This window comes from Ictidomys tridecemlineatus, chromosome 5, assembly GCF_052094955.1.
Source record: "Ictidomys tridecemlineatus isolate mIctTri1 chromosome 5, mIctTri1.hap1, whole genome shotgun sequence".
Classification (NCBI taxonomy): Eukaryota; Metazoa; Chordata; class Mammalia; order Rodentia; family Sciuridae; genus Ictidomys; species Ictidomys tridecemlineatus.
Window position 1 is genome coordinate 45,603,530 of NC_135481.1, and position 25,605 is coordinate 45,629,134.

The 25,605-nt window shown below is 41.0% G+C and overlaps 1 protein-coding gene across 8 annotated transcripts in view; it reads left to right on the forward strand.

The window, feature by feature from the left end:
• The window catches only part of Ryr3 (ryanodine receptor 3), a 556,303-nt gene that overhangs the window by 245,983 nt on the left and 284,715 nt on the right, over nucleotides 1-25,605 (forward strand). For all 8 annotated transcript variants that reach the window (XR_013438866.1, XM_078049887.1, XM_040274327.2 and 5 more), the window contains exons 13-18: nucleotides 2,930-3,098; nucleotides 4,442-4,577; nucleotides 7,113-7,208; nucleotides 8,316-8,434; nucleotides 16,168-16,301; nucleotides 18,067-18,308. Coding sequence is in view for 7 of the 8 variants with exons in the window: in XM_078049887.1 (XP_077906013.1) it covers nucleotides 2,930-3,098; nucleotides 4,442-4,577; nucleotides 7,113-7,208; nucleotides 8,316-8,434; nucleotides 16,168-16,301; nucleotides 18,067-18,308 (896 nt within the window). In the remaining variant the exon portion in view is untranslated. The remainder of the gene's footprint in view (nucleotides 1-2,929; nucleotides 3,099-4,441; nucleotides 4,578-7,112; nucleotides 7,209-8,315; nucleotides 8,435-16,167; nucleotides 16,302-18,066; nucleotides 18,309-25,605) is intronic.

A 25,605-nucleotide genomic window follows, 5' to 3' on the forward strand; every position in this document is an offset into this window, starting at 1 on the left:
CTGTCTTGTTTCTGATCTTAGGGGGAAGTATGATGTTGTCCCTATAGTTTTGTTTTATAGATGTCCTTTATCAGGTTGAGGAAGTTCCCTTCTGTTGCTAGTTGGTTCAAAGTTTCTGTACCTTGAATGGGTGTTAGATTTCATCAAATGCTTTTTCTTAGCCTATCAAGATGATAGTGTGTTTTTGTCCCCTGTTGACATGGTGTATTATATTACATTATCTGATTGACAAGGGCGTATGGACCTTTATAACTATTATTGTTACACTTTGTCTTCTCCCTCAATTCTATAAGTTTTTGCTATATACTTCTTTTTTGTGTTGTTAGATATTTATGTTTATAATAGGTATATCCTCCTGGTAAATTGACTCTTATAATTATGAACTGTCTTTTTTTTTCCTGTGAACATTTTTGCCTGTTTTTGTAGAATCATTCTAGATGTCTTACGCATGGATAGTAGCAACTGCAGGCATGATAGATCATCTTCAATTCTTGTACTTTCAGCTTGAGTCTGAATCTAAAGTGTGTTTCTTGTAGACAACATAGATTGCATTATTTTTCAAATGTAGTCTGATAATCTTTCTCTTTTATTGATGTGTTTAATCCATTTATATTTAATCTAATCAGATACTTGGGTTTATGTCTACATTTTGCTTTTTTTTGTTGTTTGTTTTTTAAATCTCGGGTTCTTTTTGCTCTTCTGTTCCCCCTTTACCACCTTATTTTTGAGTCAAATAGATATTTTCTAATAAACTATTTTAATTATTTGGTTGAGTTTCCTATTTATTCTTTTAGTGTTTTCTTTAGGGACCACAATGTCTCAAATATGTACTTTAAATTAATATTAAGAAAATAAAGCAACTCTGCTCCAATATTATTTTATTTCTCCCCCCTCCTCTGATAATATTGCCATATATATTATATCTTCATATATTATAGGCCCAGTAATACAGTTTATAATTGATTCATGCAATTAATAGTTTTGTTTTGGTGGTGCTAGGAATTGTACCCAGGAGTATTCTTCCTCTGAGCTACATCTCCAGCCCTTTTATTTTGAGGAATGCTATACCACTAAGCTACATTTATTTATTTATTTACAAAATAAAAAACTTAACCCATTTATTTATTTATCTATTTACTTATTTTGAGACAGGGTTCTCAGTAGCCCAGGCTGAGATCCTCCTGCCTCAGTCCCATTACACGTGTGTGCCAACATATCCAGCTGTTTATTAAATCAATTAGAAGAAAAAAAGATAAAAATACATATATGAACTGCTTTTTTATATTTCTCTACATAATCAAAAATAGTAAGAAGGAAAGGAGAAGAGAGAAGAAAAAGAAAGGGAAAGGAAAAGTCTAGCCCTTAAGACTTTTTTCTAAAATCCTTAGGAAAATGAATTCATTCCTTCACTGAATCTGGAAGTGAAAAGTCATACTGGATTTGTGTTCCCAAGCCTCAGTCTTTGTCCTTGTTGCACTCTTTTCCACATTAATTCTGTGTCCAGTGATATCCCAGGCAGCCATCTGCAATCACTTAACTAAGGACTTACCCCATGCCGGGTCCTATGAGGAGTTGGCTACACATTGATGGGAAGAAAATACCTCCCTGACTCCAATGAGCTTATATCCCACTGGTGATCCACACCCATGTAAGACACATGGCATTTTTTTTTTATACTAAGTAGGAATGATTATCACCTTACCTCGTGTGCATTTTTAGTTTGTTGAGTCTTGGCTTTAGGCTTAGAGACGACCTTTTCTTAGCATGTGTCCAGGTTAATATGTAACAGTATTTGAGTGACTAAATGCACTGTGAATGCAAAGTGGAACTCCTTAGAAATGGAACGAGGAGGAGCCCCAATGTTATTTGCATACTCAGCCAATTCTCAATCACATGGGACTTGATGATGCAATTCCACAGGGGATGGCTCCATTTTTTTTCTTTCCTCTTCTCTTAGTCTTTGCCTTCAGAGAGGTTCATGGGAGTACTCCACAAGGAGAAGTGGCAATGAAGGCTCACTTTGGTATCTCTAGAGGTTTGTGGTTTCTCTCCACATCCGTGAAAGGATTTAACTGTAGAAATGTTTGGAAAGTTAAAAAGAGATCGTGAACCATGGAAGATAGAAGCAACACAGTTGGTAGAGAAAGTGAGGTGATAGAACATAGAAACAGAAGCAGACATTAACACAGACAGGAAAGTTCCCAAGAAATGGGGGACACTGGGAAAGAGAGACGTTCTACAGATGGAATGAAGGCAGAAGCCATGTGCATGCTCACACATAGAAATATAAAGACAAAAACTCATGCAGACATTTCAGGAAACAAAGACACAGAAAGAGGTAGAGGGAGAAGAAAAGAAGGAAAACAAAGATGTAGATGAATGGTGAGACCCAGTGAAGCCTGTTTAACCTATTCCAAGAAGAAGGTGTCAGGGATTAAAATAACTGTGGGTTATTAAGTTTATTATTTAAGCATTTTAATTTAAAGAGAAAAAAGTGTGACAGACACCCAGGGTAACTGGAAGGGAGACATCTGCTACATGTAGAAGTCACTACCTTAATAACTGCAGTTGAAATTCATCATTTAGATTACATAAAATCATTATCACACATTTTGGGAAGGCCTGTTTGAAGCTAAATACTGAAATATTTCAGCAATTTTAATAGGATAAGTTATAAGTTGGAGAAAAATGAATGTGAAAAGGAATCATTTCTCTTTGTTATGAAATAACTTTAAAATTGAATTCACATATTCTCTTCTATTGCTCTATGGGTTGACCAACCTCATTTTGTAGCTGTTGGCACAGAGCTTGCCCCCAAGAAGTGGTTAGCTGTGCCCACTGTGAAGCCATTCGTAGCCAGGACCCAGTGGATGCTTGTCAGGGCCCCACTGGAGAGTGGTGTGTGAGTCTGTCATCTTATGATTTTTAGTGGAAACAATCGCACAGCTGCCCCGGTCACCCTGCCGATAGAAGAGGTCCTTCAGACCCTACAGGACTTGATAGCCTACTTCCAGCCCCCAGAGGAGGAGATGCGGCATGAAGATAAGCAGAACAAACTTCGCTCCCTCAAAAACAGACAGAATCTTTTTAAGGAAGAGGTGAGTTTAAAAAAATTAAAAGTGAGATTCTCTTTGCATCCAGAGCAAAATATCCCTATGACCATAATCTAGCTTGTGCATGAACAAGTTTACAAACAAGCTGGAGAACAAGAAGCAGATGCAGAAGCTAGGAAGAAAAGGCTTTACTGGGAGCTGACCTTTCCCAGCAGCCACCCCCACTTACATTAGCAGTGATTGGCACCTTCAAACTAGTTAGATTTTAAGGCTTCAGTGCCGCATGTGTATCCAAAAACCATTTTCAGTAAATCTAAGCTTATAGCATGGCTTTGGCTGTGGTTCCCAAATTTTAGAGACATCAGAATTACCTAGGAAACCTGTTTGAAAATGCAAATGCCTAGATTCTAGCACATCCAGAGTGTCTTTTTAAAACTGGTTTGAAAGATACAGATGATGCAAGGTTTGATGTTGGAACTTGAGCATCTGAGTCACTGGGGTGGCTCCTAGATTTAGAATCACAGACTGAAGGTTTATAAGACCTAAACACTCTCATTTTGGCCCTATTGCTAGCTGTGTATGACCTTACTCAATTCACAAACCTCCGAATTTGGACGTCCATGATCTGATGCATCATGTTTAGCTTTCCATGCAATGGGGGCAGGGATTGTCCTTTGGGCACTGCCAAAATTAGTGGTATAGCATGTAGAGCCATCCCTAGTAGGTCTTCTGGCCAAAGCAGACTTGGGCTGAGGAGGGTGCAGATTTTGTATGCTTTATAAGCTATTGAGATTGCACTTAACATCTCCCTCCTACTATTTAAGAACAGCTAGGCACAGATGGTTTTACTTGGTGGCATAGTATTGCACATTGGGTGGAAAAATAGCTGAAAATTCTTTTTTTGGTTTCATTGTCTCTAAATCCCACCTTTTGGGGGGTGGAGGTGGAAAGAGGAAGCAAGCATAGTTGTCTTGTACATCTGAATGGAATTTCTGGAACTTATTTAAGAGAAAAATAGGTACTATGTCCAGAACTATTTCTGGGTGAGTCAGAATCACTTCAAACCAGACTGAAAGCAAGCTTTTGTGAGACTCATTCTCCGCTCCCTCTTTCTCAATATGTCCCTGGATTGAGTTAAACACGGCACGTGGGGGCAAACCCATCAGAGGAGGTTGCTGACTCATTCCTAAAATGGATGCTATTTAGGTCTCTGAGACACCAAAATGCATATTTGTTTTAAGAAGGAAAAACAAAACTGCTACCATGAAAGTCTCCTTGCATCTTTCCACTGTCTACTCTAAAAGGTGAATGGTGTGGGAGGGAAAAGAGAAAGGGATCCTGCTTTCTTCATCAGGAACATTGTCCTTTTCCTCAACTCTCCTTCGCAGGGAATGTTGGCCCTTGTGTTAAACTGCATCGATCGCTTAAATATCTATAATAGTGTGGCACACTTTGCTGGGATTGCAAGGGAGGAGAGTGGTATGGCCTGGAAGGAAATTCTGAACCTCCTGTACAAGTTGCTAGGTGAGTATACATGATGCTCCATCCTGGAGACTTAGGGTACCTGAGACCTCCATAGGAGCACTCAACCTGTTATCCAGCCTCCTACTTGGGAATCTTTTGTTAACCATTTGATTTTAACTGAACTGTTTGTTATTAAATAGTAGCTTATTGTACTTTCCAAACTCGGAGCTGGAAGTCGGCAGCAAGTGGAAGCAGAAGTTGATCAGTTTTGCCAAAACTACCTATGAAACCCTTGACAGTCAAATTCTCCAAACCTCTGTTCCTTATGTTTAGCATAAGGAAACAGGACCAGAACAGATCTTCTAGTTTTAAATTTTTGCAAAGATAATATCTATAGCTTGAGAATTGTTATTCTCTTAAATTCTGTCTCCTTTCATTCGTCCACTTGGTAGTCAGTCACGGTTCCCATTGGTTATATCTGTTGTTTCGCTTTGATGGAATGAAAACAGGCAAGAAGTAAAAATATTCTAGCACCCCCTTTCACATCACATCCTGCCAAGGCCAATGTCTCGGCTTGGCACCAGAATCACGAGCCACCACACAGCTTCGTAGGTTCAAACAGCAATTCTTTATTCCCGCTCTCACACCGCCTCCACACAGGTCCAGGGGCAATCTCGTTCTGCCATCTACCCGCAATTCACCTACTCCACGAGGCTATCTCCAAATCCCATTTTAATCTCAGGAGAACTCAATGGGAACAAGCAGCAGGAACACCCTAATCCCAGCAATAATCTTCAATCTCTAACTTCCCTGAAACCCATTATCTTAAACTAGCAACGCCTTAAACTCAAGGAGCCGGTTACTTCCTCAAACCTGATCAGCTCTAAACCCGGATCCGCCTTGGTCCTTGAGCAAGGTCACCTTATTAAAGCATGCATGCAATGTTCCATCAAATGTCCTCTAAGCAGCATGGGGTACGCTTGGCAAGGAAATTTCAGGGCGTCATTCCTACTTGGTAATGGCCCTCAGCAACATCCTGGATGTGAGGTGATGTTCTGCTGCCTGGAATAACAGTGTCTATCCCATAGGCCCAGCCCACCAGCCATTCAGAGGACAGCATCAGCCTGTGTGAGAAAGTGGCCACCAGTAATGACTCAAATGCTGTAACAAAGCAACATTTCTTAGGGCTTTGTTCTGAGGTGTGTGTCCCACTAGAGAAGTTCCTAGAAAGTCCAGTGGGCCCAAGGAGAACAGAGACATGAATCTGGACTTGTTCTCCATATTGGGGATCAGATTAATAGGACTCTTACCATATACTGTGTGACTTGTAAGGTCTCCAAAAACTCTAGTCCTTTGTAATGATACTGCTCAAACTTGGTAGTTATTATAACAGTAATGGCTACCATTTAAAGGGTTCTGGGTGCCAAGGAATAGAATCCCTTTTTGATCCTCAAAGCAATACTTTGAAGTATAGTTCCTGTTTTTATTTCTGTTTTATTGATAAAGAGACTGGTCACAGAGATGCTCATATCCCAGTGTCACATATCCAGTTAGTGACAGAGCTGTAGCTTGAGACAGAGCAGTCTGATTCCAGAACTCTGTGCTTACTACGTTCACTAAAGCTGACCCGAATAGCAGCTCAGGAATTCTACCCTCACTGGCTCTGGAGAAGCAGAATAGAGATCTTGGAGGAGCTATTTCTCTATCCTAATTTACCATTTACTAACCTTGGTAAAATCCCAAGCCCTATGAACCAACCACATTCAGAAAATTGTTTGGGGGCTAATTCATTCACATGGACTTGTTCCAGATTTGCATCTACTGTATTTGCCTCAAGGGTGGAAGGTTACATACATAGCCTTGACTGGCAAAACTCTAAGGATAGCACATTCTCTCCCTCTTTGCAATATCATTTGCCAATGACTTTCAAGTATAAACAGGAATTAGAATCAGCTGGAGGGCTGGTTAAAACCCAGGTGACAGGCCCTTGCCCAAGTTTTCATCTCAGACCTGAGAATGTGCATTTAGAACAGGTTCTCAGGTTATGCTGGCATTCCTGATCCAGGGATCGTACCTTGAGAACGACTGTCACACAGTGGTATGTTTCAGATCTGCAATTGTTACTTGTTATCATGTATCTATTAGTTTAACAAACCTTTCCAGCTGTGTTCACTGGAACACCTTCCTTTAGCACTGAAGAATAGCAAATCCCTTGCTAGAAAACATTGTAGGAAGTTGAGTTCTTAAATCAGTAAATGAGCAGATACTCAATTATTGCTTATTGCTATCTGAAGTTATTAATTTATGTTTATTATCTCTACCCACTTCTTGATGAAGGCAGAGAATCTGCCTCTTGTACCCCATGGCTCTGTTCTCAACACCCCACTGTACCATATGTGTCAAGTGAGTGAGTGAATGCTAGATTTTCACTCTTCTAAATATAGAAACAGAATTGTATCAAAGGGCTAAGCACATCAGATCGCCGCCATTCAGTGCTTGGTTCCTGATCAGGTGAGGTATTCGCCAGCTTTCCGTGTGTTTATGCCCGTCGTTATGCACTTTAACCTGGGTGATCAGAACTTTCCTTGTTTGCAGCTGCTCTCATTCGTGGCAACAGGAACAATTGCGCTCAGTTCTCCAATAACCTTGACTGGCTGATCAGCAAATTGGACAGACTAGAATCTTCCTCAGGTAAGAACTGACAGAAAACGATAACTGGAGAAGATGAATTTTTTTCTTTCTGTAAAAAAAAGAAAATAAAGCTAAATCTTTTCCTCCGCCTTGCCGATAACCCTCTATGTTAGTCAGCTTTTCCAAAATCTTCACAGACCTGCCCCCCAATCACCTTTCAATCACACCTGTAGCCCTTTTTGGTGACTCAGAACCTGAGCCATCTGTTGTTGGTGAGTGACCAGGCCACCAGATGCAGCAATTTTCATCTTCCAAAATAAGTGCAGGTGGCACATGTAGTCCCCTCTCTGGAAAGAAAAAGGTCTTGATACTTTTCTCATAATCCAGGACCACACATGTCTTTCTATCCTTCTTTTCAGTGCCTTCTCTCATTAGGTAGATTTCATTTTAGGATAAGTGATGAAAACCTTGATTAAAAACAAGATCAAAAGCATTTTTCTTAATAAAAGAAATGAAACTGTTAGCTATCTGCTTCCCTTGAATTTTTGTAACAATGTTACCTTTGTGTGTCAGGCTGCAGGGATACTTGTTCATTTTTCTTAAGCCTTCACTTGATAGGGAAAATCACACAGTGTGTCAGGAAAAGAGGAAAAGCCAAATCATTTTTATTTTGTGAACTTATAGTTTGTATGACATACTAGTACACCTAAAATACTAATAACTTCCTCTGATTCTGAGGTCAAGTTCAGAATGTTTTCTAAATTACTTGAATGACCTTTAGAATTTATACTGAAGTGTGAGAAACTATTTTTATATCTATATTTAAATGAAGTATTGTTTGGTTTGATAAAATTAAGAATTCCATTTTATAGCTGCTGCTTTATATTTTTTAGCATATAAAGATCATGCCTTTGTCCAGGAAAAGAGAGATTGGGTTAGTGCTGATTAAACTCAACTCCATATTGCACACTGCATTTCCCTTAGAGGCTCCTCAAGTCTTCCAGAGATGATTGCCTCTCTCCTCTGGCTGGGAATATTTAATAGATTCAAAAAATTGATGATATTTTGTCCCCTCAGGATGATTTTTTTTCACCTTCAGGTTTCTAAATTATGGTTAGTTCTGCAAGTTATTTAATGTCCAAATGATTTTTTGTCACATTCATGTAGGTATCTTGGAAGTTTTGCACTGCATTTTGATTGAAAGCCCAGAAGCCTTAAATCTGATAGCCGAGGGTCACATTAAGTCCATCATCTCCCTGCTGGATAAGCACGGGCGGAATCACAAGGTGAGTGTGGAAAGAAGGACCCAAACAGTGATTTATTGACTTTACCAGCTTTCCTGTCCCCACCACTCAGTACCCTTGTGTTATGAAGAGTATATGGACTCATTTCTTCCTTTCTTGCCTACAAGCACACTGCAAGCCAGGCAGCCACACTAAATCTCAGATGGTCTCCCTGGATTCCCTCCAGCTTCCCTAAGCCCTGTTCATCATCATTGGTCCTAAAAACACACAGCTCACAGAAGGGCACTACCCCGGGCCTTGTCCATGGCCAGCTATACAAGACTGGTTCCTAAGGTCTAGAAGCTTAGTGGGAAACCTGGAACACCAAACCATGTAGAGAAGATACACAGAAATTGGATTTCAAGTAATATAGAAAGGCTTGCTAAATTTGCCTTGTTATGAAATGAAATCAGATTTAATGAGTCAAACCAAGGCAAGTAAAAGAAATTCTGCATGGGCAAACAGAAAGACCCAAGTTACTGATCCCTCTCTTTGATACAAAATAGCTGTGTGACTTTAGGCCTCAATCATTTTATCTGTGACATGGGGACAATGCCCCTCACCAAGGTGGCATGCCATGTCAATTTTCTGAGATCTCTAATGTATCTATTTTTATGAAATTATATCTCCAAGATGCAATGATCTATTAGGGAAATCTATAAAAATACGAGTTTTATTCTGGCTCCACACTTAGACCATATATTGAGGTTACACTACTAATTAGCAGGTAGATAAGTAACTCACAGGCCAAGGGGTGCATTCTAAGAGCAGGTGGCATGATGGGGTATGTGGGACAGCAGCTGTGCTTCTGCAGAGTAGAGGGAAATTGGCTCAATCCCTGGGCTTCTCCTCTCACCATAGTTGTTCAGAGGGCTGCATATTTGAGACACATTTCAGTGAGTCCAGGAGATCAAGCCCCTGCAGCATTGACCACATGATGTGCAACACCCTTAGGAAACAGAAAAGCCCTTAGTCCTCAGCATCTGTGAAATTGCTTGGCAAACAGAAATATGTGGGGTCTGTAATTGCTTTCTCAAATGTGGTAAATCAAAAGCAGGCATGAGGCTCCAACCTCTGTCCAGCTTTTCTACCTTCCAACATGTTCCTTCCTGTCAGCACTGTGTAGTAAGAAGAACTGATAAACCACAAGCAATAGGAGGTATGAGCCATGATCTACATACACATGTCAGGGGAGCCCTGTGCCAGGGAAGCTGCTCTTGTTTCACTGCCCCAGGGGCTTCTCTATGATAGTACATAATGCAATCCATAAATAGTCTGTTTCCTTATGGCCTCTTTTACCCAAAGGCTCAGCTTGCAGCAAGTTGACCAGTATTCTGCCCATTCCACAACTGAAAAAAACTGAGGCCCAGAATGTCATTGTACTTGGCTACAAATAAATACCCACACTGATAAGTTACTGAGTATACTAGGAAGGCAGTCTCCAGTCTTCTAGAATCACTGCACTTTTTGAGAAATTTTGACAAGGTGGCAAAAGTTGAGACAGTGTGATTTTGGTACCTAAGATTCTCATCAAGAAGGTCCCCTTTTTATCTTTTGATGGGACTTGGGGCCAAGGCTGGTTTGCCATGACTTCAGATCCTCTGGTACTGATTATTGGATTGGATACCTTTTATTTGCAGAGAAACCCAAGCTCAAATCATCACCAGTGTGTTTGTGGTCATTTTGCAAAGAACGTACTGTGCTGAGTGTAGGCTAGACTTCCATAACATTTCATCTTTGCTTGGAAAATGCCAACAAAATGTTTTCTTATCCAGTCTGCCGTTTTCTCCAGTGATACATTTTCAGGAGTCTCTGATCATTTATGTGTTTTTTTTTTTTAATAAAGACAATGACTCACCATGGAGAATTCTGGAGTCATGGGGGCCCCAGAAGTCTTCATAACAATGATAATGATGATGACTAACATTTATTTTGCACTTAACCAGTGCCCATGTTCCTATGCATCCTCTTCAGTCTTCATTATGCCCTCTGGAGTAGCATCATTACTTCAACCTGATGAAGGCATAACGAGGCCAGGACATGGTTCTGAGATGATAATCCATTTTCCAGGGGCCCCACACCTCACCAGTGATGGCTAGGACCAGAAGTTTAATTTTCTTCACAGTGTTTCTCAAGCTAAAGTTTTCAAACTTTTCAGAGCCCTACTATCCTAAGAGAATTATTTAATTTTTATGATCTTTACTTTTATAATTATTTAAATTCAGAACTCTTCACAGTAGAAAATTCACAACTAGAAGGCATTTTCAAAGAATAGGTTCTCATGGCTGGGGAGATACCCTAGTTGGTAGAGTGCCTGCCTTGCATGCACAAGGCCCTGGGTTCAATCTCCAGCACCGCACACACTCTCCCACCCACACACCCAAAAAAAAAAAAAAATGTTCTCACACTGAAGTTTGAGGACCCCTATTATCTATGAGAGTGGTCTTTGGGGTCATGACATGTTTTCCTTTAGAAAAGGTTTGTTTATCTCATGGATTTAACAATTTCATGCCACCTCTAATATGCTTAGAATCAAGACTATATAGAAGAGCAGTGATTTTTATACTAAAAATTGCAATTTCATACCACTTTCATTCTAAAATAGTTGGGTTGCTTCTGTGGAAAGCATTACCACTCGTCTAAATCATGATCAAATTGGGGGTCAGAGAGTTAAAGGGAAATAACAATCTTGGAAATGAAAAGGACGAGAGTGGTAGTGAGAGTGGTAGGCTGGAAACCACCCACCGCCTTTTTATCTGAACACACTCTGCCCTACGACTTCTCAGAGACTTGGCTTTTGGGGATCCTTCAGCACCCCCTTACTCCTTTTCCAGGATCCCTCAAAATTTTCTCTAGATAATTAAACCATAAACTAAGTTTTGAAGAGCAGATACAAATTTAGGTGCCGTTCCTTCCATGAAGGCTTTTCTGATCCTAGTTGGAATTGGTCTTTTCAATTATAGAATTTGTTCTTTGTTACAATGGTTGTTCCAATCTGCCTTTCATGAGAGTTAATTTTACACATTTCTCTCACCCACTGTAAGTTCCTTCAAGGAAGGTGCCATCTTTGTAATCTCCATGGTGCCAAGCTCAGATATCAAATGTAGGCATTCGTATGTGTTTGTCAGAGGTTTAATAAATGAATAAAAGATGTGAGTAGAGCCAGAAGTCACTGCTGTCTGTCTTTGAATTGATGGGAACTCATATGTACAGGACTCACCTCACTAAACAGATGCCTTATCAGTTAACACTCTGAGTAGCACTGATTTTATTGTTTGATGAAAGAATAATGTTGAAAATTATAGCAATCGCCCTGTAGTTTTTCATGGAGTAAGCTTTTATTAGTAAAAACAAAGTATATCCCCCAAACCACCCTATTCCAAATCTGCTAAAAGCAGAAGAGCCATAACAGATAATTTTTTTTTATTATCTTCTTTGTTTCTCAAGTGTTTGAAAGCCACCTGAGAGAAAAATGTATGGTAAAATTATAATATCTTTAGTCTGAAAAAAGTATAGATGAGAATCAAAAGTTTTGCCTGGGTTAGAAAGGAATGAATGCAAGGAAGCCAACTGTTAACTCCCACATCTTTGCTCCAGTAGCTCCATAAAATCAGTTGAGTTTCCTGGCAGCCATGGCAATATAGAAACATTCCCACCCACTCATCTCTTATGCACAGGGAGGGCAGAATCAGTCAGAGGCTGTAGAGCACTTATTTTTCAAATATAGAACTTGAAATAATAATCACAAAAGTACAGTTAGCATTTTTTAAAATAAGACTTTTTTAACTTTTTAAAAATTAGAATTCTCATCATAAGCATATCTTTAGGATAGGGAATAATGGCGTTAAAAATGAGAGGCTTTGTTTATGTTTAGTTTTTTTTGTTTTCAAATAGACTATTTAATGAGATGAATAGTATCTTTTATAATTTTTACTGGTTATTTTTAGTTATACATAACAGAGTCCATTATGCAAGCATGGAATATATCTTATTCCAATTAGGACCCTAGTCTATTGGATGTACATGATGGTGAGATTCACGGTAGTGTATTCATACACGTACATAGGAAAGTTATGTCAGATTCATTCCAATGTCTTTTCTTATCTCCTTCCCTTTCCTTCATTCTCTTTGTCTAATCCACTTAACTTCTATCCCTCCTCTTATTGTGAATTAGCTTCCACATGTCAGAAAACATTTGACCTTTGGTTTTTGGGGAGTGGCTTATTTCACTTAGCATAATAGTGTCCAGATTCATCCATTTACCAGTAAATGTCATAAAGTCATTCTTCTTTATGGCTGAGTCATATTCTAATGTATGTATACAGCACAATTTCTTTATGCATTCATCTGTTGATGGCACCTAGGTTGGCTCCCCAACTTAGCTATTGTGAACTGTAATGCTATAAACATTAATGTGGCTAGGTTACTGTAGTATGCTGATTTTAATCCTTTGGATGTATATACCCAGGAGTTGTATTACCAGGTCAAATGGTGGTTCTGTTCCTAGTTTTTTGAGGAATCTCCATACTGCTTTCCAGAGAGGTGGTACCAATTTGAAACAGTGTTTGAGTGCACCCTTTTCCCCATATCCTCATCAACATTTATTGTTGTATTCTTGATAATTGCCATTCTGACTGGAATTAGATGAAATCTCAGTGTAGTTTTAATTTGCATTTCTCTAATTGCTAGAGATGTTGAATATTTTTCCATATGTTTCTTGATCATTCATATTTCTTTTTGAGAACTGTTTGCTTAGTTCCTTTGCCCATTTATTGATTGGGTTATTGTGTTTCTTTTTTTGTTTGTTAGTTTGGTGTTAAGTTTGAGTTCTTTGTATATCCTGGAAATTATCACCCTATCCAAGATGCAGGTGGCAAACTTCTCCCATTCTGGAAGCTCTTTCTTCATGCTCTTGATTGTTTCCTTTGCTGTGAAGTTTTTTTGTTTTGTTTTTTTAGTTTAATGTTATCCAAAGTGAGAGGCTCTTAATGAAACATGGGTTACAACCAGAAGCAAATGAACTCCACCAAAAGGACCGTTGACTAGGGAAGCCTACCCCTAAGGCAGACAACCCCAAGTTCTCAGTGGCTTAGCATAGATATTTAATTTGGCTCACATCACAGTCCAAGCCCAGTTGATGGGAAAACTGCTCTGTATTCATTGAGAGAGGTGTTCTCTCAGGGCAGAGTTTCACAAACTAATGTGCTCATGAAGTTCCTGGAGATCTCTGGGCATCTTGTTAACACAAAATCCCTGGGGTTCAGTAAGAATGGGGATTCTGGCATCAGTGTTTCTAGCAAGCGCCTGGACAATCCAGTCCAGAGATTACAGTAAGGATATCCTTGGGCTGCCAAGTCCTCTGTTGAATTAATACATCTGGGGAGAGATGCCACACACACAGGGCTCTATAGGAGAGTTTTTCCAGACCAAGCCTAAACTTGACGTACATCACATCCACCTACTTCCCAATGGCCCAAACTCAGTCATATAATCCCACAAACCTGCGCAGGAGGCTGGGAAATGCAGTGTCCTCCGGGCTCGGGAGGAAAAGGAAATGACCATGGGTAAACACGCATCAGAGTCTGTCTTGCCTACCAAGCTTTCCAGAATTCATTGAGATGCTCCCTCTCCATCAGAAAGTACAGATGACCTCTAGGCACTGTGTGTGTGTGTTCCCTCTGGTGGGCTAACCCTGCCTACATGAAATTTTTTAGAAAAGAGAATTTGCTCCCATTCCTCAGTTTAACACAAAGAAACGCCTGCTAAAAGCCTAAGCACTGTCAACCAGATTCTTTATGGTACCTTTTATTTATAGGTGAGGCATTGCTCCATTAGGCTGGGGGCTTTCTGCAGAGTCTTTTTCCCTTTGCAGTTCCTATTGTATGTGGATTAAGCTCTGCTTTTCCTCTGGTTGTGACAGTAAGGTTCCTGCAGCCATCACTCCAAGGCGGAACAGATGAAAACATGTTGATAGGCCAGATGAAAAGCAGCTAATTTTCTGGCCATCTACGGCTCTTTTCTTAGAGTGAGAAATGATCCTCTGGATTTCAGGTTTCCACCATTGCTCTCTTTTGTGGAGCGGTAATGCTAAGAGTCCCCCAGAAAACTGCCTTTGGGATTCTTTTTCTGCTTGTCCCATAAACGTGCCTCGTATTTATCTGGAACAAAATTGACATTTTGGGAGTCAGGTAGAAAATTGGTTTGTGAGAATTAAGGACACAAATGCCATCAGCAACCTGACTCTCTCCAACCCCGCTAAGCCTTGAATCTTTGGTGGCCACTTTGAAAGACTGAATTACAGCTTTCCCTTCCCCATCAGTGCAGCCTGCCACACTGTGGCTGTTATTTATCAACTGCTCTTTGCACCTTCTCCCCTCTGGGGCAAAGAGAGCGGAACAGTGCCTGGCCCTACACAGTGTTCTCTGCCATGATACAGACACAAAATCTGAATGAAAGACGATGTGGCACAATGAGATAGGGCAGATGAGATGGCAGCCTGCAGGATTAGGCCAGAGACTGGTTCTAATTCCCAGGCAGCTGGCACACAGGAACAGAAGCAGCTTGGTGATGGGTCCTTCAGATTCATGGGCCACCTGGGCTCCTGCGGGTTTGCTTTCCTTCCAGATGGGAGGAAGAGAGCAGGCGAAATATTTTGAATGCTAATTTCTAGGAATTTAAGGGTACCTTAATGGGTTTCAATGAAATCACAGCATGAGACCCAGAAACAGGAATCTGCCCTACCAATGAAGATTTCCAAGTCTACGACAAGTAAGGACCTTATAACCAAATGGGGTATCTAAAGGGCTTTCTCATTAAGACCTGTCTTAGCCCCTAATCGTCAGTGAAAAGTAGCATCGGGGCTGGGTAGAAGTTTGAAAAACTATGTAGAGTTTTTTATTCCTCGGCCCTGCACTTATGACTCTGAGCCTAAGTAGTACCTAGATTTTGTACCTTAACTGCCTCACCATACCTTAGTCCTGCCCCTGACTAGATGGTGTGTCCTCAGAGGTCAGGCTTTAATCCACTGTAGTAGAACGGTGACCACAGGTAACATGCATAGATTGAAGGTATGGGGCACAAGACTAGGGCAGAGAGTCTAGAAGGAAACTGTGCTTCCTTTCCCCATGTGTTAGTCAGGTTTTTATCACCGTGACCAAAATACCTGATAAGAGCCACTCGGAGCAGGAAGAGTTTACTTTGACTCAGTTTCAGAGGTTCAGCTCATGGTTGGTCAACTTAATTGCTCTGAGCCTGAGTGAGGCAGAGCATCATGGCGGAGGAACACTGCTCAGCTCTTGACAAGAAGCAGAGAAAGCAAAGAGCCAGGGACAAAATATATACAATCCCCAAAGCATGCCCCCGGTGGCCTTCTTCCTCCAGCCACATCTCACCTGGCTATAGTTCCTACAGTAATACACTCGAATGATTACCCACCAAATGGATTAATCCACTGAGTTGGAGATCTCATAATCTAATCATTCTACTTTCTGCATGAACATTTGAGCTTTTTGGGGGGACACTTATATGCAAACTATAACACCTCAAGAGGTAGCAGTCTCTAGGACATCACTCACTCCTGCTTCGCACAGAGGTAAGACTTCTCCAGCACTGAGCTGGTTCTCTACCCATTACCCAGTCCCATTCTCTTCACTCCTGCTGCTTTCCTGTGAGGTGATTGGGTCCTACCCACTGTACACTCAGTGGTCCTGAGGTTTGGTGGGTGTGTCCTGCTTCAGGTTCTGGATGTCCTATGCTCCCTCTGTCTCTGCAATGGGGTTGCAGTAAGAGCCAACCAGAATCTCATCTGTGACAACTTGCTGCCTCGGAGAAACCTGCTCCTGCAGACACGGCTAATTAATGATGTGACCAGGTAAGGCCACCACCATCATTCCAGATGCCAAGGAAGGTTCTTCCCATCTTGTGAACTGTCAGGAAGGATAGGGCTGCTTTGAACTCCAGTTGCTCACCCATACTTTTCACAGCAATGCAAACATATAAGACAACTGAGCAAACAATTGGGACAAGATCAGGTCACACCCTACCAGGTGGACTGGACCCTCTCTATCACCAAAACTGTCACAACCCCCAATCACCCTGGTAACCAAAACATCAAGACGTTCACAAAGCAAAACTTGCTGAGGGCTGTTCAAAGTGTAATAAATCAACTAAGGGGCAAGAAATTGAGGCAAAAATTGGGGGACTCATTTTCCTTAAACTCCAGCTCTCTGAGCACCACACCATCCTCTCTTCCAGACAGTCCCCTCTCTTTGAGGCAGTCTGTGTGGTTTCTGTGCTGTCAGTCAAAAGTCAAAATGTGGACCTGGACAGGACTCTATGGAAGCTTCTGTGGGACCCCAAAAGCTGGAGGGGTACGCCATCCTCCTCCTCTCTGAGAGGGCCCACTCTCCCTTGAGAGTGTGCCTTTTTTTCCCCTTTTCCTATCCCTTCTAATAAATCCAAGCCATAACTCTGGGTGGGGGCGGGGGCCAATGCGCACTTTGTCTGACTAGGGCTTTGCACTCCAACCCTTTCTTCAGTAAAGTTGCTCAAACTTTTCCCTTGTACTGGCTGCAGATAGAGACTATTTCCCACATAGGGGCAAAAGAAGTTGGCCTGAAGTATCCTACAAATTTTTTGTTAGCCATCAATACACATCTTATGACTTCTTTATAACACACCAATCTTTGTTCTTAAATGTTTTAATAGAATGGATATCTCAAGTTGATACCATTATTTCTTTATCCTCTGGCACATAGCCAGTTGCCCAGCTCCTACCAGAGGATTAGGCCAGCAGGAAGAGCATGCGTCCAGCGGACCTCTCACCTGATGGTCCACACATGTGGCCACATGTGAACCCTGTGAACTCCCTGGGCCTGGACTAGTTAGCCCTCAGGGTATCTTTATCCACTTTCTTCCTAAGCCTGCTGCTAATCCACAATAGTGAGCTGGGGGAGCCTTTCTTAGGTGTAGAGTGGCACAGACCTAAACTTCACACAGCCTTCCTTCCTCCTGGTACAGTTTTACCTTACCCACTCAGAGCAGGACATGGTTCCAGCCCGGGGACAGTCCATCTCTAAGAATAGGATTCCAAACATAAAAGCTCTGGTCTGTTCCAAGCTTTTAACCACTTTTCTGAACACATTAAAAACCTCTTGCCCTTAACAAGGTTGCCCACTAGTGACTTTTAAGAGGCTGTTGTTATGAATAATGCTTGGGGTACAAAGCTGCTATTTTGAAAATGAGGGTGCTTAAACCAATTTACCAGAAGATGGAACTCAAGTAAGTAATTTCTTTCACTTACAGAAAGACACAAAGGTTTGTAATCATGAAACTCTGTATAATGTTTTCAGCATCATTGCCCATGGTTGGTACTCAGTAAATGTGTTGCCTTGAATGGAATATTTAAAGAAACATCATTTATATTTTATAGTGGAATTAATGTTGTCCTGACACCTAAGAATTTGACCTACTGTTGAAGGCTACAAGCTTTTTCTACTTTCAAGCAATTAAAAAAAAACATAAAAATGCTCTTGTTCTGAGTTTCGTTGGACCAATGCTTCCTGTCTGGTCTGTTCAACATGCTTTTTCAGTTGTTTGGCTTCTGTGGATGCCTCATGTTCTGTGTTTAATTTCAGTATCCGGCCAAACATCTTCCTGGGAGTTGCTGAGGGCTCAGCCCAATACAAGAAGTGGTACTTTGAGCTAATTATTGACCAGGTGGACCCCTTCCTAACAGCAGAGCCCACACATCTGCGGGTTGGCTGGGCCTCCTCCTCAGGCTATGCGCCATACCCTGGAGGTGGAGAAGGATGGGGAGGCAATGGTGTTGGTGATGACCTGTATTCCTATGGTTTTGATGGACTTCATCTTTGGTCAGGTGAGTTCCTTGCAGAGATATCAGCCCTTGATCTCTTACTGCAAATAATTGAGCCTCAAATTGTTCAAGCTGAAATTGCTACTATAATTTGAAATTATACAGACTCCTGGGTCTCAGATAGTTAGATGGGAAGAGCATTGAGTTTAAATTAGACTTATTTGAACCATTATTTGACAGCTTCCTAGCTACGTGGTCCAATGCCAATCACTTAACTTTTCTCAAGATCAGAACCTGTGTACAGTTCCTATTGCATAATATTTTTAGGATGAAAAGAAACATCTTTATTTACAGGGCAGAGAGCTTTACATACTTTTTATATTTTTTTCTCAGTTTATCCTCACAGTGACCCCATAAGGTAGAAAATATTGTATCATCTTACAGATGTACAAACTGAGACATAAAGATACCTAAGAGATTCACATACTAGGAAGAACAGTGATCTGCTCACAAGTTTGTAGTCTTGTCAGTACTGCTTGCTGCTTCCTGTCACAATTGTTGACAGTCTAGATCAGTTCCACACATAATAGCTGTTAACCTTAAGAACTCAAAGCTTCCTTTCGTTAGATTAGTATTGATGCTTCCCCCAAAAGCATCCATGGCTGGTACCTATGGAAGAACAGGTTGGTTCTACCTGGGTAAAAATGCAAGACTTTCAGGTTTTGGCCCAAAGTAAGAGTCCACCTCTCCTGTCCATTGTCCAAAGCATGTCTTTTCTGTATCTTTTGCAAAACTAGAGTTGGAGACATTGTGTCCCTTATTGGAATCACTCATGTAAACATTGTGCTGTGTTCTTACATTAAGGAACCATGACACACATTCTTCCTTAAATCCAGTACGAAGGAAAAGTTGATCTCTACAAGACAAGCCTGTGTACTCTGTGCTCTTTTGTATTCAGAACCATGTAGCCAACCCTATTTTCCTTCTTCCCTTGGTTTTTAGCCTTAAAACCTAACTGCCTGACGTCAATGATGGCAGCTCAGATCCTTGCGGCATGCTTATTGTAGTTGAATGGCTTGCAGTTAGTATGGGATTTTTGTTATTTTTTTGTGCTGTTTTATATCCAGTTTAAGCATTTTAAAACTTTCAGGAATGTAGGAACTTGTAGGAACATTTATTTATCCTGGATCATTTGGAGGAAAGAATGAGAAAGTCTGATTATTCGGCGTGTCCAAGGGAACACTGTGATCCAGAAGAAAGCAAATGCAAAATGGCAGGGTATTGGGTAAAGGGAAAATATTGCTCTCTCATCCTTGGTCTCTGTGGAAGCTATACCGTCCCTTCTTGGTTCTCATTGTCTCTTGTGGAATCACCGAGCCTGTGACTGTACAGAAGAAACCATTTGCCTTTTTAATTAGCTGTCATAAGTTTCTCAGAAAGCTCTCTGGGGCTAGGCGCTATGGTGCACACCTATAATTCCAGCAACTTGGGAGGCTGAGGCAGGAGGATCACAAGCTCAAAGCCAACCTCAGCAACTTAACGAGGCCCTAAACAACTTAGCAAGACTTTGTCTCAAAATAATGATTAAAAAAAAGGTGGGGAATGTGACTCAGTGGTTGAGTACCCCTGGGTACAATCCCCAGAACAAAAAATCGATGAAAATCCATCTGGGGAAGTGATTTGGGATATGTCCACCACATCAGCAGCGCCTGGTAGGATTGTTTGTGAGGGAATGAATGGTTTTGACTAGTGAAATCATTTCTACCCTGCCTGTCAATTGCTACTCAGATCCTGCCACCTCGTCACCATAACTTAGTGTTCTCGGGAACCACACAACACCTGAGAAGGACTCTGCATGGAGCTGGGTTAGGGAAGTATGGGGCACTCCTAGACCCTTGGATGAAACAAATTGGACCCTGCCTCAAAAAGAAGCTAATCTTTCTCAAAGGAAGAAAATTTACTTAGCCTTTTCCAGGCTTTACAACACTACATAGGGTACTTCCTCAATCCCTGTATCCATTTGTAACATCTGAGGACTACATCAGTGAGGAGGCAGAGAGAACCCAACAGTGATGTGTTAATTAAATGCTGCTGACTGTGCATTTAAGGACTGAACATTCTGATTGTTTATACTTCCTAAAATGTACAATTGTCCCCCCTCCACCTTCTATTCTGTCACCTCTGAAGTCAAGCAAACCAGGTGTTCTGGGCCCATGTTCATCATCATCCTCAGTGGCTCTGAGTGGGGAAGAGGGCTGTTAACTGAGCCTCTCACTGTAGCTCTGAACATTACACACACTTGGTAATATAGTGTCATAAAGGTATATTCAAGGGACTTCATCCCTTAGATTCTAGTATCTGATGAGTTATGAGGAAACCAGTGTCTACAAGATTTATGCTTTTCATTGTCACTAAAAAACAAAGTTTCCTTGAGTCTGGGCATCATTCTGACTTCCCCAGCCAGCACTGAAACCTATATCTTGCAGAAGGCACAGCAGGTAAGTATGTCAGCATGTGCTCCTGCTGAAGAAATAAGGCTTCTGTTAATGACTCCCACCAGCACAGCAGTGAATTCCAGACTCTGATGAAAGGGTAATTGTCTGATGAAGAAATGGAATGGAAATGGCACTGCAACTTGCTGTAGGAAGGAAAGGAAGGTGATTAGGGGGAGAGTTTGGAAGCTGGTCATGATGATTTTTCTTCTTTTCCTCAAGATTTAAATGCCCAGGCCCATTAACTTTAAAGATGTGTCTGTGCATAAATTAAGCCACTGCCTTGAACTGGCCTTTAACATACTTATTAAAGTACCACAGATGCTGCAGTAGTTGGAAAGAATTGCAGTTCTTCTAATGCTTTGTCAATGGAAAGAGTTCAAGAAAAACTGACTTTGGGTTAGGCCCGGGTTCAAATCCTAACTTTGCCACATACTGATTTTTTTAACACTAGCAAATTACTTCTCAAAGACCCAGTTTCTTCAGATAAGGTGAAGATAGAGCTTGACAGGGTGGTATGCACCTGTAATCCCAGCTATTTAGGAAGCTGAGGTGGATCACCTGAACCTAGGAGTTCAAGACTAGCCTGGGCAATACAATGAGACCTTGGCTTAAGAAGAAGGAAAAAAAAAAAACAGTGAAGATAACATGGCTTTATAAAATTTCAGTGAGATAAGGATATGAAGTCTCTGACACATAGTAGATACCCAATGAATACAGTTTCCTTCCCTCATCTCTGTAAAGTCCACTGGACTTGTGAAGACCAACTCTGGAGTACCGGTTACTTCAAGACCAGTTCAGAACCCGAGGCCCATGCTGAATTGGAGAAGTTCAGAGTGGAGTCCTGGGAGCATGCATGAGCTTTTTTCCTATACGGGAGAGAGCAGCCATGGAAGCCTCTGAAGTCACTTTCAGACATCATCTGGGGAAACGGCCCCTTCTTGACCACTTCCCAAAGCCTGTGGAGTCCTGGGCCAGCACAGCCCTGTGATGATCTTGTGGAGGAATGACTGTTTTGTGATAGCATCACTTTTCTCTCCTGAGAATAGCCTCCATGTGGCCTTGGAAAGAACAGTTGGAAGTGAATTCAGCTCAGAGCAGCCTGCAGTATGCTACTGCTAACCTGCTAAGGAAGGCATACCTGTCCTTCCCTGTTAACCCCCTTTTCCCCTGCAGAATTGGAGTGAGCAGAGGAATTCATCTTTCCAAGAGATAACTGATTTAGAAGTAAATGGATGGAGTAAAGCTGTGTTTCCTGATTAGTTAAATTTTCTTGATGAGTCAGTAAGTCTTATCTCTGAAGTCAGATTTGCACAAGGGAATCTTGTTACCTATCTCCCTACCAAGATGAGCCCCAGGCTGTTGGTTTGTCTATGAAAACTTAGCTCAGTATAACTCAGACCTTTCCTACCCCAGTGCTGTGTGGAGATCTGAGGAATGTCTCTAGAATGGCAGCATTTTTTTGTGTCTTTGGCTCCTTTCTCATTCTAAATGCCTGAATATTTGTGTTTATGTTACAAAGCCAAATCTGCAATACCTGGAGCTATGGAAATGCGGAGTACCACAGTTTCCAGTTATCTACAGAAGGGATTAAATCATCTAGTCATATTTATCCTTGGATTAATTTGATGATAGGCAGCATATGATTAAGTGGGTTTTGCCTTTATCTTAAAAGGTGCATTAGTCAAATACCTGATAATGAACTCGGAGGCTTGTTTTGGTTCAGTCTTGGAGGTTTCCGTATATGATCAGATGGCCCTGTTGCTTAGCACCTGTGGAAAAACAGTATATCATGGCAGGAGCACATGGAGGAATAAAACTGGTCACCTCACCAGGAAACAAAAGAAAAGGGAAGACCAGGGCTCCACAATCTCCCCAAGAACATGTCCCTACAGACCTCCTACTGTATTAATAAGCTTTTTGTTGCTGGGCAAAATACCTGAGGAAAACCACTTAAAGGAGGAAATATTTATTTTGGCTCATGGTTTCACAGGTTTTCATCCAAGGTCAGTTGGCTCTATTGCTTTGAGCCCGAGGTGAGGCAGAAAGGCAGGGCAGAGGAAGCTGCTCAGCTCTTGGCAGTGGGCTCAAGGGCCCACCCCACCTAACTAGATTCTACCTCTTAGTTTCCACCACTTTCCACGAATGTCAACAAATTATTAATCTGACTATGGATTAATTCACTGATGAGGTCAAAAGCCCTCATAATCCAATCATTTTCCAAAATCCCCACCTCTAGACATTATTGTATTGGGACCAAGCCTTCCCATGAGCCTTTGAGGGGTATTCCTGATCCAAACCAGAACAATCTCAAAGGTTTCACCACCTCCCATGAGCACAACACTGGGGACCAAGCCTTTCACACAGAGACTTCTAGGGAACATTTAAGATCCAGATGATAGCACTGGGTTTCATTTGACTTTTTCAAGCTCCTGGGCCTGAGCCTTTAAATCGGGGCACGTTTCTTCTTCAGATTGGAAAGACTCCCTGGGCTCTTGGTGGATGTTCTCCAGGATTATTCAGAGTTCTTAATACACGAACAAGCAGTTGAGGCTGCTCTTAGAAAAACTCTGAAACCCCTTTGCTTTTTCTTGTATAACATCACATTTCTGCTGGTTCTAAAAGCATCAAGTATATTAAGCACATTTGGAAGTGTGAGTTTTCTACCATTATGTTTTTTTTAATAAAGGAAGTAGATTTTTAAGTGAATTTTTAGACTAAGCCCTCAATGCTACAATTTTTATATTGTTATTTTTCCAAGTGTTATAAAAAGGATAGTCATACAATGTTCTGGTAAGTTTTTCTACTGTTACTCTAGTAATTAAGATTTCTGTGGTTAATGAACACAATAGTCTTTGTCGTAGGTAACAACGTGGCAGGCACTCTTCTGATCGTTCTATAAGGAGCAATTGATTAGAAACTCTAGCAGTTCTCTGGAGTAACATTATTATTTCCAGAGGACAGACAAGGAAACCAGAATTCACAAAATCAAGTTGATGTTCCAAAGTTTCATCATTGGTGACAGCTTGGACACGAGCCCAAGCAGTCTGGTTCTGGAAACTTCACTTAGTAACGACACTATTCTGCCTTATGAGTGGTGTATAGGACATCAGTCATTCAGTTTTATTTTTTTATTAAATCTATTCATTTTATCAAAACCATAGGAATAACAATAATCTCTAAAACAACTGTCTTACAGGTTCTTTCTCTGCATCTTTGTGCCTGGCAGATGGGGAAACTGAGCCTCTCATAAAATCATAGGCCCAGGTTCAGGTAGCAGGTACAGAGTTGGGATTTAATTCAACAACCCTATGTGGCTCAAAGGGTCCTCCAACCCAATGCCACCTCATTACAGAGTACTTTGAAGGAACTGCATCTTATTCATTCATTCATTTGCTTGCTTATTTAGATACTTGGAATTGAACCCAGGGGTGCTTTAACAATAAGCCACATCCACAGTCTTTTTTATTTTTATTTTAAGAGAGAAGAGAGAATTTTTTTAATACTTATTTTTTAGTTTTTCGGCAGACACAACATCTTTGTTTCTATGTGGTGCTGAGGATCGAACCTGGGCCAGCCAGGCGAGCACGCTACCACCTGAGCCACATCCCCAGCCCTTTTATTTTTTATTTTGAGACAGAGTCTTGCTGAGTTGCTTAGGGCTTCACTAAGTTGCTGAGACTGACCTTGAACTTGCTATCCTCCTGCCTCAGCCTTCCAAGTTGCTGGGATTATAGATGTGTGCAATCATGCCCCCACTGCATTTTGTGTAAATATGGGCTTCATTATCCTTCCAAATCATTTGGAGTCTTGAACACTCTCACAAGGGTGGAGATTTTATTCTGGATGGGGACAGAATACTAAAACAGAGTGTGCAAAAACAATCCTACATTTGCCTCATTTCCCAGTTTCACACTCTTCATTACTACTTAAAATTTTAAAAAATGAGACGCAATTCATTAGACGACCTTTCACAACATAAATATTATATAAAATAGGCTTTTTTATTCAAAGAGGTTTGCCTTTGTATTGCTCTAAGCACTTGCTGAGTATATATTTTATATCCAGTAATTATCAAGAGTCTCCCTTTAATTTCTTGGTAAATTTAGTCCTAATTCTATATTCTCTGCAATTGGTACTTTAAAAGTAGTCTATCTGTGACTTCAGTTAGCCAGTAAGTGATCTGAGCAAATGTTCCAAGGAAACTTCTACTTGGAACCCAGCCTCTTAGAACAAGGAAGGTAAGAGGCAACATCCTCCACCATCCTTGCTCTGGAAGGCACCCGGCAGCTATGGCGTGTGAAAGGCTAAATAAAGCACAGAATTCAGCTTCCAAAGGCATCGAAGCACTGCTGGTAGATGAAGGGCATCCTCCAAGAAAATAGGGATATTTATCTTTCAGGGATGAGGCTCAGAAACTAACAGAGAACTCTGAGAGGATAGGGAAAAACAAGGGGTTGTTAATCCACATTGGAAGTTTTGTCCTGGTTTTTATGGTTCTCAGAAAGGTAAAGAACCTTATAATTGGTATTTTTATCCATTAAGAATCTAGATTCTGTTAAGGGTATTTGGCCAAGGTAGCATTTCAGTTATTCCCTGTTGTTTCCCAAATCACAGATCTGTTAGGATTTGTTCAAAGGACTATAGTGATATTTTCTAGAAGTTAAATTAATGGAAAGAACATTTTATGTAGTAAGATTGTTTTTTAGTGGGAAAATAAGAATTCCTAGGAGCAAGACAAACATAGTAAGTTTTGCTGAATTTTAATATCATACTTTAAAAAAATATTTCGCTATAGGTGGACATGATATTTCTATTTTATGTGGTGCTTAGGATTGAACCCAGTGCCTCACACATACAGGCAAGCA